Source organism: Panthera uncia, assembly GCF_023721935.1.
Source record: "Panthera uncia isolate 11264 chromosome B2 unlocalized genomic scaffold, Puncia_PCG_1.0 HiC_scaffold_24, whole genome shotgun sequence".
NCBI lineage: Eukaryota > Metazoa > Chordata > Mammalia > Carnivora > Felidae > Panthera > Panthera uncia.
The window spans coordinates 28,094,765-28,109,577 of NW_026057580.1; the positions used below are offsets into that span (position 1 = coordinate 28,094,765).

Sequence of the window (14,813 nt, forward strand, 5' to 3'; positions counted from 1 at the left end):
TCCAGAAAGGAACACAGCCCTGCCAATATCTTGATTTTAACCCACTGAGAATTATGTCAGTCTTTCTATCTATGGAACTTTAATATATGGAATTTTAAAGTTTATGTATTTTAAGAGAAAAAGTAAGAGAGACAAGAGAGGAAAGAGGGAGGGGCAGAGAGAAAGGAAGAGAGAGAATCCCAACCAGTCTCCATGTTGTCAATATGGAGCCCAAGGTGGAGCTTGATCCCATGAACTGTGAGATTATGATCAAGCTGAAATCAAAGAGTTGGACATTTAACTGAAAGAGCCACCAGGCGCTCAGTCCATGATTTATGGAAATTCAAGATAATAAACTTGTACTAACTTATCACTAAGTTGTGTGATAATTAGTTATGGAAGCAACAGAAAACTAATATAGGTCCTAAGTAATACATTGTTAAGGGGGAGGTGATGTTGAGCTGAGACTATGTAGCTTTAAAGAAGGAAGTGGGAAATGCCAGCCTACCTTTGTTATGTTTATCTTCCTTTCCCTGCATCTCCCATTCAACACACCATGTGAACAAATACTTGCAAACTTAAAGGCGAAAACATGATTTCTTAATTTCATACTACCTCCAATATCTAACTCCATGTGTTATACATGTTTGGTGTTCACTTAATGTTTATTTATTTAAATATGTTTAATTGTAGTGGAATAAAAGGATGTTAATTAAGGAAATAAAGGAGACAAATATATGTCATTCTTTTTCGATAGACAGAAGGGTGTATGTATTCCCTCCTTATCCTATATGGAAATTGCTGGATTATTACCAGTGTAAGTAGAGAGATTGATGGATATTTACTTTTTACATAGTTATAATCACTGAGAAGAGGAGGGAGCTATCTTCTCCCACCAACTAACTGAACATAGGGCTCCTTGCTGGAGAGTGTGCTGCAACTGATAGTGGAGAAGACTGGAGCCCTTCAGCCCACCCTTGCTTTCAAAAATGAAACCCTCTTGTCTCCTTTCAGCCCCTGTCCCTGACTTCAATCTCCATTCATTTTCAACTTAACTATTGCAGCCGTTGCTGTTTACTAACAAATATGCAGCGCTGCTCTAGGATTTGAAAAATACATTTTCAGACATGGGAATTTTCAGTATTATGTTTGAAAATGCCAATACCCATTTCTTGGCCGTTTGCTGATGATGTAGACTATCAGTTCCCTGCAAAGGAGATAAATCGTTGTTATAAGAAGCTGATTAATGCTCTGTTTCTGTGCCTTCTTGGCTCTGGAATGTCTAACATTAGGTCACCTGATCTAAAGTAAATAAATGAATTCAATCTACTCTAATATGCCTTTAAAATAATATAGTAAAAGCAAAGGCAGGTGTTAAGGCAATCTTTTTTTTCTTTATTTTATAATAAGACAAAATGCCTGCTAAAACCTCTCATTTTTATTTCTAGGTTTGTAATTTACTCAGTACAGTTGACCTTTAAACATATATGGGATATACACAGACAGGATATCAAATAAAACAAAAGATTTCTTGGTTTTAATGTATGGCATTTAAATACTCCTTTATTGCACTATTTATAAAACTGTTTTATAGAACACTAAAAAGTATTGGGCTGTTTAAAAATGTTAATCCTATAATTAATAGTCAGAGGCATACGCTTTTCCCCAGCACAAGGCACTGATATTCTAAATCTGTCACTCTGAACTTTACAGTAGGAGACAGCCATCTGCCTGCATGCAGCCATCTAAAACAAAGCAAGAATATATGTTCTTATGTTTCCCCTGTGAGATGCAGGATCATTATGATAAATTAGGCAACAAGGTTTAGCTAATATGAATTAAGATAGCATATGTTGAGAAAAAAACACATATTAAATCAAACCAATTCAATAAAAGTCAATGCTATTAGGTGATTGGATAGGGATGATTTGATAAAATAGAGCACATTACGTAATGCCAAGTAGAAAGGAAACATGTGTATGGGTGACCCATTACTGAGTCCCATAGCCCTAAAAAACCCTTCTCTGTATTACTGAACCCAGCACAATTTTAATTACGGTCTATACTTAATTTAAACCTCAATTTTGCTGTGAAAAAATCAAAGTTGTTAAAATAAAATACTTAAATATCCTCTCACAAGAATATTAACTGGAAGTAAAAAAGCAAGGTTGTAAAGAAAAATCAACTTCTGGGGCACCTGGGTGGCTCAGTCGGTTAAGCATCTGACTTCAGCTCAGGTCATGATCTTGCGGTTCGTGAGTTCAAGCCCCGCATCAGGCTCTGTGCTGACGGCTTCGAGCCTGGAGCCTGATTCGGATTCTGTGTCTCCCTTTCCCTCTCTCTGCCCCTCCCCCACTCATACTCAGTCTCTCTCTGTCCCTGTCAAAAATAAATAAACATTTAAAAAAATTAAAAAAAAAATCAACTTCTAACATATCTTTACTTATAGAGGCCTGTGCAATTATATATTTTTTTTTTCAGAGAATTGTATTGCCATCATTAATAAACAGATTTTTCTGAAATTCAAATCTTGTTCTTCTACTTTCTACATTTCAGGTTTTACTGAAATCATTATAGAGATAGATATGATTCTTTTCAGGTCACCTAATGTGCTCTACAGTTTAATTTTATGTGGATCACAGTAATAATCCTCTCTGTAGTAAAAATTTAGTAGATCAACATTAATTTCTTTAGTTTTCTGGTTTTCAAAATTTCATTTTATTTTATTTGAGAGAGAAAGAGAGAGCACACGCATGCGAGGAGGGGGGGGGGGGGGAGAGAGAGAGAATCTTAAACAGGCTCCATGATCAGTGTAGAGCCCCATGCGGGGTTCAATCCCATGACCCTGGGATCATGACCCTAGCTGAAATCAAGAAGCAGACATTCAATCGAATGAGACACCCAGGCACCCCCAAAGTTTTATTTTTTAAAGAAAATTCTTTTTTTCCTGAAATAGATACTTTTTATGTAGAGACTAAAGAGTAAGAAAATTCAGAAATTCCATGCCCTGCTATCATGTTAAATTTGATATTCTAACTAGTATAGCAATGGAGCATCATGGTTAAATGTGAAGTCTGGAGTCAGCCAAGATTGCTTCTAATCCTACCTCTACCACAGACAGACTATGAGACCTTCAGTGAGTAATTTAACAGAGTCTAGGCTTTAGATTTCTCATTTGTAAATTGGGTTAATTTATAGTTCCCACTTCAGCTGGGTTATTCTGAGGGTTAAATGAAATAAGATGCATGAAGCACCTAGTGCAGTGTCTGGTAAAACTGGGACCCTTCACAGTGATAGTATGTAAATTTCATTCTGGAAGCATAATTTCATATATTTTAGCTGTTGAATGTACTCAATAAAGGACTCATTATTATTTTCATAGCAATTATCTTTAAGTTCTAAGCATTTTAATACTGATAATATTTCTAATATACATATATAGAGAGAGAGAGAGTGAGAGAGAGAGACAGAGAGAGAGACAGAAAGACAGAAAGAGACAGAGACAGACTGATTTAGGGACTGTTTATCCAAATCAAGATTTTTACCAGGTAGGTGAAACACTGAAACTGGCATAGAATATTGTTTATTGAAATCTACACTTAGAAATTGTGGCATTTGGCCAATCTAGATAATACTATAAAAAGTCTCATCATGGTACTAGATTCCTGAATCATGGGTCTTAGGCGCCCATCCTTATTTGTCAATCAGGATTGTAAAATGCATACCAGTATGAATTATATTTAGAGCATTAGATTGAAAACACAAACCTGTTCTTGACTTTATGACTGAAAGAAGAAAGGTACTTAATTCAAATTTAAGGGATAAACGATTAAAACAACATAAAATTCTTATACTTAGAAATAATATTCCAGGGGCACTTGGGTGGCTCAGTTGGTTAAGCGTCCTACTTCGGCTCAGGTCATGATCTCACGGTCCGTGAGTTCGAGCCCCACGTCAGGCTCTGTGCTGACAGCTCAGAGCCTGGAGCCTGCTTCAGATTCTGTGTCTCCCTCTCTCTCTGACCCTCCCCCATTCATGCTCTGTCTCTCTCTGTCTCAAAAATAAATAAACATTAAAAAAAAAAAAAGAAATAATATTCCAAATTCTAAAAATGCACATTACACTGCATTATAAGTATTACACATGAAATATTTCCCAAAAAAGGAGGAAAGAAAAAGATAATACTATGACAACTCATACTATAAAAAAAGAGTTCTATTGCATAAATTTTGTTAGAGTATCACACAACCTAAGATATTACTCAAAGTTCTTTAAAAAGTCTGTAATTGGCAATAATTATTTACTCACAGTTTCTGATTATTTTGCACTCAGAAATTAGTACTCTATACTGGATTACCTAATTTTTGCAATGCATATAATCCAATTATTAGTTTTTAAAATATTATAAATTCAATAGGAAAAACATTAGAATGTAGAAGGCAGGAAGTGATTAATAATGCTGAAAAGAGAAAAATAAAATATCCCTAACAACAAATATAAACAGAGATTCCCAGTCCTTTTCCTGAGGTCAATTTTCTACATTCTGCAACCCAAAACACCAAATAGAATTAAACCACAGTCAAGCCTTGGGTTTAACTCCAAATAAGCCTGGATTTATATCTTTCTGGAGAAAGTACAGGTCTGTACATCCAGTGTTAAAGATGTTCAGTAAGGAGTTAAAGGAGGGAGAACTGGGGATTCAGTAGGAGAGATAAGGATTATGGCTGGAGGGTCATTTGTAGTCTAATGTGTATGACTGACCATGAGATACAGCCAATAACTAGACTCCTCGTTTCATTACATCAATTTCACTATCACTAGTAAATCTGATTTAAAAAAAAACATTAAAAATCAAAGTATAGATTAATAAATTAATCTAATAAATTAATAAATAAAATAATTTATTATAAAAATAAGAATAATTAAGAAGGGTATTTTTCTAAAACTCTACCTAGCATGAAATTAAAAAAAAGAAAAAGCCCTCTCAGAGATTTAAATGGCTAAGTGTGGATCTAAAAGAGCTTTACAGTCCAAATTATGTTCCTAGAACTCTACTTACAGAATGTAGTATAAATGGTCTCATACTGTAGCAGAATTGGCAAGTCTCGTATTTTGCAGACATATAAAATATTCACTCAAAAATCAAGCAAAGTGATGTTTTCAAAAGCATTTTACAGTTAAAAAATAGACTTTAAGGATACATATTATTTATACAATGAGACTGAAAATAGACCATGTTTCCATTTTTTTTGCTTTTAACTATATTTACTTGCTTACTTGGCTAAATATTAACACATAACAGTCACGCAAGGTCATTTGGCAAGAAGAGCTGAATAACATATATGTACCTATGAGTTTGCTTCCAGAGGTCTCACATTTTGGTGCTGAAAAAGGATTTAAACACAATCTTGGACAAATAATGAAATTCTCTGCCATATGAATCACTATCCAATAGTAATCCCCATCCTCACCTCCTCAATTTAGAACCAGTGATTAATTTTACATAGAAAACAATGTCACTTTTCAGCTATTAGTGTAAGGACATGCATCATGACCTAATGCCTTTGTAATCTGCCCAGGGCGTTTCTGGCTCTAATTGCCCATCACTGCTTTAATTAACTGAGTGACTCTTAGGAGGCCATTAGATGTTTGCAATAGGGAAATTCTCTTTTGATTCATAAACAGCTCCATTAATGCTAAAACCATGTTCTAAAGTATCAAAAAATAACCAATCTTAACAAAATAATTTAAATATGGGGATCTCCTTACGAAATACAAAAAAACAGTGATGTGATTAATAATTAAGCAATAAAAATAGTATACAAGAGACCCTAATTGTTTCTATGCTGACAAAAGATGGACACACCATAATTTTAGAACAAACTACATAAAGAACACTACATTTCCACCTAAACTCTTATTTTTTGTGGCAGCTGAAAATATATTTTGAACGGCAATCCTAATGGAGAAAATAAAATCTTAGGTTTGCTTCTACAATACTGAACCAAAAGTGTTCTATCATAATTCATTTTTAAATAAAATTATACAGATGTTTCTTGTTTCTGTCAACATGCTTACTATAAGGTTGTAATTCTCTTGTCACCTCTAGAGAACTTTTTAAAAACAAATGAAGATCGATTACCTTGTTCACAGAAACGGCCAGTAAAATGTAGCGGACAGTCACAGTGGAATGAGAAGGTACCGCTGGAGAGGGAGACAGGATGACAAGTGCCTCCATTGTAACACAGGTCCTCCTGGCACACGGGTGGCGCTACAGGAGGGGTGCCGAGGGAGGTCCACGTGGAGTCAACCCCTTCTGTTGCACTAGAAGGAGCAACAGAAGACACTGTAGACAGAGTGGAATCCTGGGATCTAGATTTATAACAAGATCAGAAAACACAATATAAGTAAAAGTACATGAACTTAAACAGAAATAACAGAAACTCTGGTTTAAAATAAGATGAAATAAAAACAACACATATCAGCGGTTTAACCTAGGGTAAAGAGAATTATCATGTTTGGTTTCCAGTTGTGGGATTTACAAATGTTGAAAATGCCTGAGCTCTAGAATGTGACCTCAGGTGGATCACAGAGCTATAGTCCACCTATGTGGTTCTGAGAAGCTAAATTAATTTCTTCTAAGTACTTAAGAAACCTGAATGTATCAGCCTCCATAAGCCTAATTGTTTTCTTACATAAAAGAATCAGAATGTGGCTAAGTATAGCTCTACTTTGACTATTTTAACCCTCATGAACCTAAGTTAAAAAAAAAAATGAGGCCATGTTACATTTTAATGGTAAAACCGCTTGCACTTGAATTATTTCTAGGTTGATTACTAGAAATGTGTATTCCTCAAAGTGACTTGCATTCAAGAGTTACCCAAGAGGTACCTTAGAAATACCTGCAAGTGATTCTTTTAATTTTTTTTCCCACAAATTTTACTACCAGTGTAATTTTTTTCTTCCTTAATAAATAATGAAACAACAACAAAATCCCTTTGAATTAAGTTGAAGTTCCTTACTTTTATATTCAAAGCCTCTTGGTAATGGAATTCTTCTTTGCTTTCCAGCTCACTTTATCGTGATTCCTAATAAATACCTTAACTTCACTCATACCCAATAAGATTACTATTCCTTCAAAACTCCGAACATTCTGAATTTAGGCAGTTTGTTGAACTACTTTCTACGCATTGTTGCTCCTCTCTTGCTATCTAAGTTTCACCTAAAGTGCCAAGTCAAAATCTATCTTATTTCCTCTAGATAGCCTTCCTTCTTCATTGGTCCTTAAGATGAAATTGGTATTTCTTTCATCTTTAAAATTCCGTATGTCAATGTACCACTGCTGGAATATTTTCCACTGGCTTAGAGTACATTTTTTAATTTTAGGTAGAGCTACAGGCTGTACATTGGTCATTGTTTTTCTACCTTCCCCCCACACACAAATTCCTCATTTTGGCAGAATTCCTTATTCATAGTAAACAACTGAATTGATGTCTTCAGAGTGCTCCTGAGTGTTACATTACTGTTTGGAAGTAGTGTTTTTGGAATTTTTATTTAATAAAAATCACTAGGAGAATTATCTTTTTAATATAAAAAAATCTTCCTGCAATAACAAATAAACAACAACTTAACTATCTGAGTAAATTTTTATTTTGTACATTGTCATAAAGATAAAACTTTGGCAAAAGAAGTCCATTCAAAAGTTATCTTCAGACTGACGTTTAGAGACTCAGTCATTTTTGCATCTCCTGTCTATTACCATGTCAATTTATTGGAATAAAAAAGCTGAGGAAAATGAAATAGATAATTTATTAAAACTTTTTACCAAAACCAAAATAATATTAATTGGCAGGTCATTTCTTTTGTTTTACAATGCTCTTGCAACCTGAAATTTCTACTTATGATGTTTATCACAGGTTGTAACCATATATTTATATTTTTGATGAAGCCAAACTCTCTTCTCTCTCCTCAATGTCCACAAAGAATGGATGGATCATCTTTGCTCATTTCTTCATGTTATCCCTAACAACAATGATAATCCTCAAGTAGACTTTTCAAGAAATATTTTATAAACTAATCTGAATAATTTTTTAAACATCCAATGTACCACAGTACCAACAAGAAAAATAGCAAGTGAAAATAAGTTTATATTTAGGGTCCATTTCATAACTCCATTACACACCATGTTTGGTTTTATAAATAATATAAATTCTAACACTTCTGATCCAATCTTGCAATCAACTTTCTCAGATTTCATTCTGTTAGATTAGGATAATTCTCCCCATTTGTACTCATAGTATAAATTTGTCCCTTTAAAGTAACTTCCATTAAGCAATGCTAACTTGAAGTTCATGGGATTTATTACTCAGTATTCCGTATTCTACTTTAATTTTTATTTCATTGTTTCTGAATGATTTCACCATTTCATCTATCTCTTGCTATAGACTTCATGAACTGCAGTCAATTATCTCTTTCAGGAATAAATTAGACTGAATTAAATGTCACTACTTCTTTCTTCTACAGTAGCTGCTAAGGGAGTCTATGTCTCACCTGAAAAAATCAATATGTTGCACATTTCAGCTGCTAGCTGATTATACAAAAATAATTACTGTTAATTGATCCATCAATTCAAACAGCAGGGCCATAAATCAAATTTTGAAAACAGCATTAATTTAACATATTCTGTTTTTAAGGTCAAATTTGGTATTTGATATATCACTATTAACAGCCCTTCACTTTCGGTGTTTTTCTTTTCTTAAATTATAAATTATGTCATAACCTCACCTATTTTAGAATTGAAGTAAACTTTATTCAATTTTAATAGATTTAAAAAGAAACAAAAATTTCTTCTGATAACATTTTAACTTATTTTTACTTTATGTAAAATAGGTTAAACATATCAAATAAACATGGACATTAAATACAATTAGATGATAGTCATACTGATATAATTAGTAATGTACAAAAGGAGCATTAAATTTGTAATTGCTTTCATTCTAAAAATCATGACTATATGAAAGCTTACAAATAAATCAGGATTCAGGGTTTTCAACACTTTTAAATCAATCATATTGTAAAACTTCATTGCCTTTCTTATTACTATCAGTCTTAAATAGTAAGTATAAAGAATCTGCTGGATTGTCTCTTGGGTATCTCTGGACAAGGATATAGTGATGAACCAGTCATTGGTATTACAAGCAGTAATCTCTAAAGACCTTTTTCTGAATGAATTAATGATTGAATGATATGCTAATTTTACTCAAAATCAAGCCTGATCCTTAGAGAAAGGCACCTTGGTATGACAGTGATTGCTAATCATCATGTTGTGGGAGTTCTGATTGGAAGAAAGGAAGACCCTCCACTCATTGTCTCATTCCTGCCATTCTCTCATTTCCAGAAAGTTCTACAAAATCATTTGCCTGGCAGGCAGCAAGCAATTCACATTGTTTCAGCCTGAGGGATTTTACTTGTTAGCTGACTTTATCACTGTTTAGCATACATTTGTCTGGCCTCAATTTCTTAGAAGAAAGAATGGACTCACTCACAATTATGAAGCCCTGCTTCATAAGCAGAGAAGCAGGATTTTTGGAATTATGAGGAAGTATTAAAAACAAAAAACTTAGCCAGAGGAGTCTTGAGTTTGTGGCTCTTAACAGTATAGGGGGAAAGAAATCTTCAAAAATCATTATAATTAAATTTTTAAAGTGGGAAAATAATCTAGGCAATAAAAGACATATACTTGATGTACAAATAATATGTACACTGTTTTTTAAAAATGAGAATAGTTGTATAAACACACATACTCCCTTCTACTTCATCTTTTCACCTACTAGGATATGCTCATCTGCTCTTTACTTTTTCACCTAAAAATAATTCTTAGCATGCTGCCCTATCAGTTCTTCATTTTCCTTTTTAAGTTGCAAAGTGTTATGCTGTTTAACTATACATTATTACTTCTATCAGTTTGGAATTAGTATATTTAAGCTGTTTCAAGTTTTTCCTCTAATATCTGGGTCATACATTTATTTTAATAGGTATATAGATATACTTTGCAGAGGATACCCCTTTAAAGTACAAGAGTCAATAAATTTTAGTAGATTGAGAGGTGTGCAAACATCAACATAACCCAATTTTATATTTTGTCTTCCCTAAAATTGTACTATTTCTGTGGAGTTTCTTAGTGGTCAGGTCCTCAGTTCCCATTTAGGATAACTGTCAACATCTAGTCATGTTTTAGTGGTGGTGGCGAATAGGAATAAACTCAAAGTATTTAATTTCTGCTCTATCAAAATCATGAGAACATCATGCTATCAAATAGAGCTTGAAACATACTGAAAAATGGCTTCAAAATTTTATTTAAATTGTCAGCATTGTCTACTAGCTTCAAAATTCATGTTGTCTTGTCTTTAGTTTGATCTAATAGTGAATTCTTTCTGAAAGCAAAACACAGAAAAATGTTTGCTATTTAAGATGTATTTAATTACCATAACTACATTAAAAGAGGAAATATGTAAAATTACTGTTAGTACTTATAAAATTCTCATTTGCCATTCAAGACAAAAATTAAATATCAAACAAAAATTATACCTGGAAGAATTGATCTGAAAACACTAATCCCAGGTATTATTACTCTTCTTTTTTTCGCATAACATTATGCAATAGAATAATCATATCCTAATAACAAATGCAGTATTGAACATTTTATTTTATTTTTTCCTAAAGTTTATTTTTGAGAGAGAGAGAGAACAAGCACAAGTGGGGAGGGGCAGAGAGAGAGAGAGAGAGAGAGAGAGAGAGAGAGAATCCCAAGCAGGATCCAGGCTCTGAGCTGTCAGCACAGAGCCTGACATGGGGCTCAAACTCATGAACTGTGAGATCATGACCTGAACAGAAGTCAGATGCTTAACCAACTAAGCCACACAGGTGCCCCAATATTTCACATTTAAAGCACAAGTAAATTCATTCACTATTAACATAATAGTGGGATTTTAAAAGATCTTGTTTTCACATTGTCCCAATTTTTCTCACTAAAGAAATACATTTCTCATTCTCACAATCTTGTATGTTTTAGCTCTTACATATTCATAGATAAGGTTCCTTAGATCACAAGCATTCTCACATAATCGAAGTTCGCAGAATTGCTGTGTGTTAAGCAGAATAGTACCCCAAGGCATTCCAAGCCGCTGCTGTCCCTCAATATACAGGATGGGTAATTTTGAAGAGCTGTACTCTCACTGATTGGTTATGATTTTCTTTTCCCATGTCAGCCCTACTGAGGATTGTTCCTGATCACAGAGAAGGTGCAAGCTGTCCTGATCTTGATTCCCGAGTCCAACCCTGCATGGGAATTAAATCAATGCTTTCTGCCAATATGCCAAATCAGTCAAATAGCAGAAATGTTGGATTTCTTTCCTTTTCTTCCTTTCCACATCTGAAATTCTACACCCCCCTCCTTTTTAAAAAACCAGTAAAATATCTTTTCTACCTTCTGTCAGTTCTTCTACATTTGTATTTTCTTTTCAGTATCTGACTTTAGTTCCTGTTTTTCTGTAATTCATCCTTCTCGCTGTTCTTGTTCTTATTACTCTCATACCAAAAATTATTCCAATTGAAATACACATTCTTCTGTGATTTGGTTCCATCTCACTTTTTGGTTTTGCCTGCCTCCAGTGCTTTAATGTATGTCCAATACAAGTATGTTCTAACCACATCTTATATAACTTTTAAAATATTTTTCAGTTATTTTTACTTCAATTTATAGGAGATAATTATATATGACAGATACTGCTCTAGTCTATGTCTTTTCAAATAAGATTTCCTGGTCTGAGAATTTTGTAGTGTTTTCAGTTTTCCGTCTCCTGTTATTCCTGTTGACAATTAGTTTGCTACATGCAATTATCCTTCTATTGTAGAAAACTTGTTTCTCTTCTCTGGATGCCTTCAAAATGTTCTTTTTGGTCTTTTTCTTTCCAGTTTTTCCACTGTGATATGTTGAGATATAGAATTATTTTTATTCATCTAGCTTAGTTTTTTTCTGGGGAGATTTTCTATATGAAGCATCTATGCTTTTCACATATTCTGGAAAAATGATAGCTTTCCCACATTCATTTTAAATTCTTCTATTAAAACATTAGATGAAATAAAATTTTCTCATTTTATCTTCCATGTCTTCAGCTCCTTTTGCAACATCTCTCTCAATTCATAATAGTTTCTTCAGATACATCATTCCATTCATTATTTATCATCACAGCTCTTTATTTATTTATTTTGAGAGAGAGAGAGAGAGAGAGAGAGAGCGAGAGCCAGGGAGGGGCAGAGAGAATCTCAAAACAGACTCTGCACTGACCAGTGCAGGGCTCCAACTGCTGTGTTCCTACTGCAGGGTTTGAACTCATGAACCATGATATCATGATCTGAGCTGAAATCAAGAGCTGGATGTTTAACCGACAGAGCTACCCAGGCGCCCCTCTTTATAGCTCTAATTGCTGTTTAACTTGTCAATTTTTCAATTTAAATTATTATGTTTTCACTTTTTACACTTCTATTTACTTGTGTTAAAAGCTCTCTGTTCAGTTTTCATGGTATCTTTTTCTTTACTCATACTCTAACTTCCCTCTTTTACTTCTTAAAAAAATCAAGCATAAATTTTTTTATTCTGTATCTGGTAATAATAACATCTGGTCTTTGCAGATCCAAGTCACCTCCTCTTCTTTCTGCTGTCTCATCTCTCAGGGTGATTTTTATTCCCTTTCAAATGTCTTATAATATTTTCACTGTAGACTCATATTCTTTGGAACTATATCTGTGAGAATACTTTGAGGCCTTAGTGTAAGGCATTTCTTAGAGGACTTATATTTGCTTTGTTCATTCCATGAGGGCAATTTCAGCCTGGAAACATTAAAAAATTTTTCTTTAAGACTTTTAAATAAATAGGAAGTGGCTCATTTATAGTATAATCCCTGGAACCAAGTCAACAAATATTTTGAATAAGTTAATGATATACAGGTTTGGATCACAAACCTCCATAGTGAGCTAGTTTGTTGTTATAGTTTTTTTAAATTTTTATTAAGTTTTAAATTTTAATTCCAGTATGGTTAACATGCAGTGTTAAATTAGTTTCAGATATACAATATAGTGATTCAACAATTCTACACAACATTACTCAGGCTCCTCATGATAAGTGTACTCTTAATTCCCCTTCACCTATGTCACTCAATCCCACCTCCTTCCTCTCTGATATGCTTTAATTTAAATGAGAACCCTCAGTTAAAGTTACTATTATTTATTTGCAATAAGAGCATTTTGTACTTGAATCATACTCTAAAATACATGGTTCTAAAAGATATAAAATATTTCACCCAAGAGAAAAAGAACACAGAGTTTCTTCAATTACAGTATTATACATAAGTGGGGAAGATTTTTTCCCTCCTACCTAAAGCTAATGCACAGTCAGGAAAATTTTTGTCAGATAGTTTTTTTTTTTCCTTTCCTTTTTTTGGGGGGGGGGGGTGGTGGTAAGGATTTTTCTCATTAGTTTGGTATTTTAATAATTTATTTAAAACCCTTTCTCTACTTTAGCCTATATTTTATGTCTGACTTATAGTTGGAATGTTTTTCAGCCACTACATTACCCAAAATGGAAGTCACCATTTGATATTTCTTTAATTTTCCAGGAACTTCTCAAAATACACGCCTGTTAAATGAACACTTTATTTTTTTCAACACTAATATATATGAATGTTGCATGTGAATATGTGTGTGTATCTTTAAGTTTTTGTAGTTCTCCATATCTTTATAGGAGTAGACTTAGATATGGGTGTACAGCTTATAATTCTTAGAAAATGCTTAATATTATTTTGTATATTTGTACCATAGAACACTTAATTGTTATTCTATGATTATTTCTCTTTTTAGGACTTAAAACCTTAAAGCAACTTTATTTACTTACTTAGCTATATCAGCTCTGATATATAATAATTGCTAAAGATATATTTTTTGATTTTATAAATTTTCTAATCCATAGATACATTCTGAGGTGTGGCATAAAAAGAAACAAATCATTTTTAAATATAAAATTTAATGGCTCATTATGGATACTGAACTCTACATCATGGATCCTTAAAGAAATCTACAAATTCACAATCTAATGCTTGTATTATTTAGATTTTTAAGAGCAAATTAAATTTAAAATAACATACTTATAAAAAGTATTTTTTACTAAAAGAACATTTTTACTAAATGGCTACATTTAGTTTTGTAAATCACTGAAGTTTGAATATCTTTCCACTATTGACAATAAGGAATATAAAAATATGCAGCATTTTTAGTAGGTGTTTTATGTCAAATGGAAACATTTATTATATTAATTACATTTCCTTTATGGAGAGATATTACTCTGGAATACTTCCAAGTTAGCATAAAACATACAGGAAAGAAGAATATACTAAAATATCAGTCGGGATTGAAAATGTATTATTACCTATTACCTGGAAAGTGCATCCAAATCAGAGACAGGAAAGTTAACAATCAATATGTCATGATTAAAGTCACATACTTAACTCCAGCTATAAGAACATATGCACTGGCAAAAACAAATGCAAATTTGTCTTCTAGTCTTAAAAAGAGAATAACTTTCTCACATTCATAGGAACCCCAGAGTATTTATTTCATAAAAAGAACTCCTTTAAGGAATCTAGATCTAGACATTACCAGCCAGGATTTGAAAAAAAAAAAAAAAAAAAAAAAAAAGATGGGTCAAGAGAAACGACATGTCAATTAATCCAGAATTCACTCATTCATTTATTCAACCTAAAAGGACTTATGGAATTCTCTCT

General features: G+C 33.0%; 1 protein-coding gene across 1 annotated transcript in view; it reads right to left on the reverse strand.

The window, feature by feature from the left end:
* The window catches only part of EYS (eyes shut homolog), a 1,624,793-nt gene that overhangs the window by 449,797 nt on the left and 1,160,183 nt on the right, over positions 1-14,813 (reverse strand). Inside the window, 1 exon segment of the mRNA XM_049653864.1 lies at positions 6,122-6,351. Within this exon segment, the coding sequence (XP_049509821.1) occupies positions 6,122-6,351 (230 nt within the window).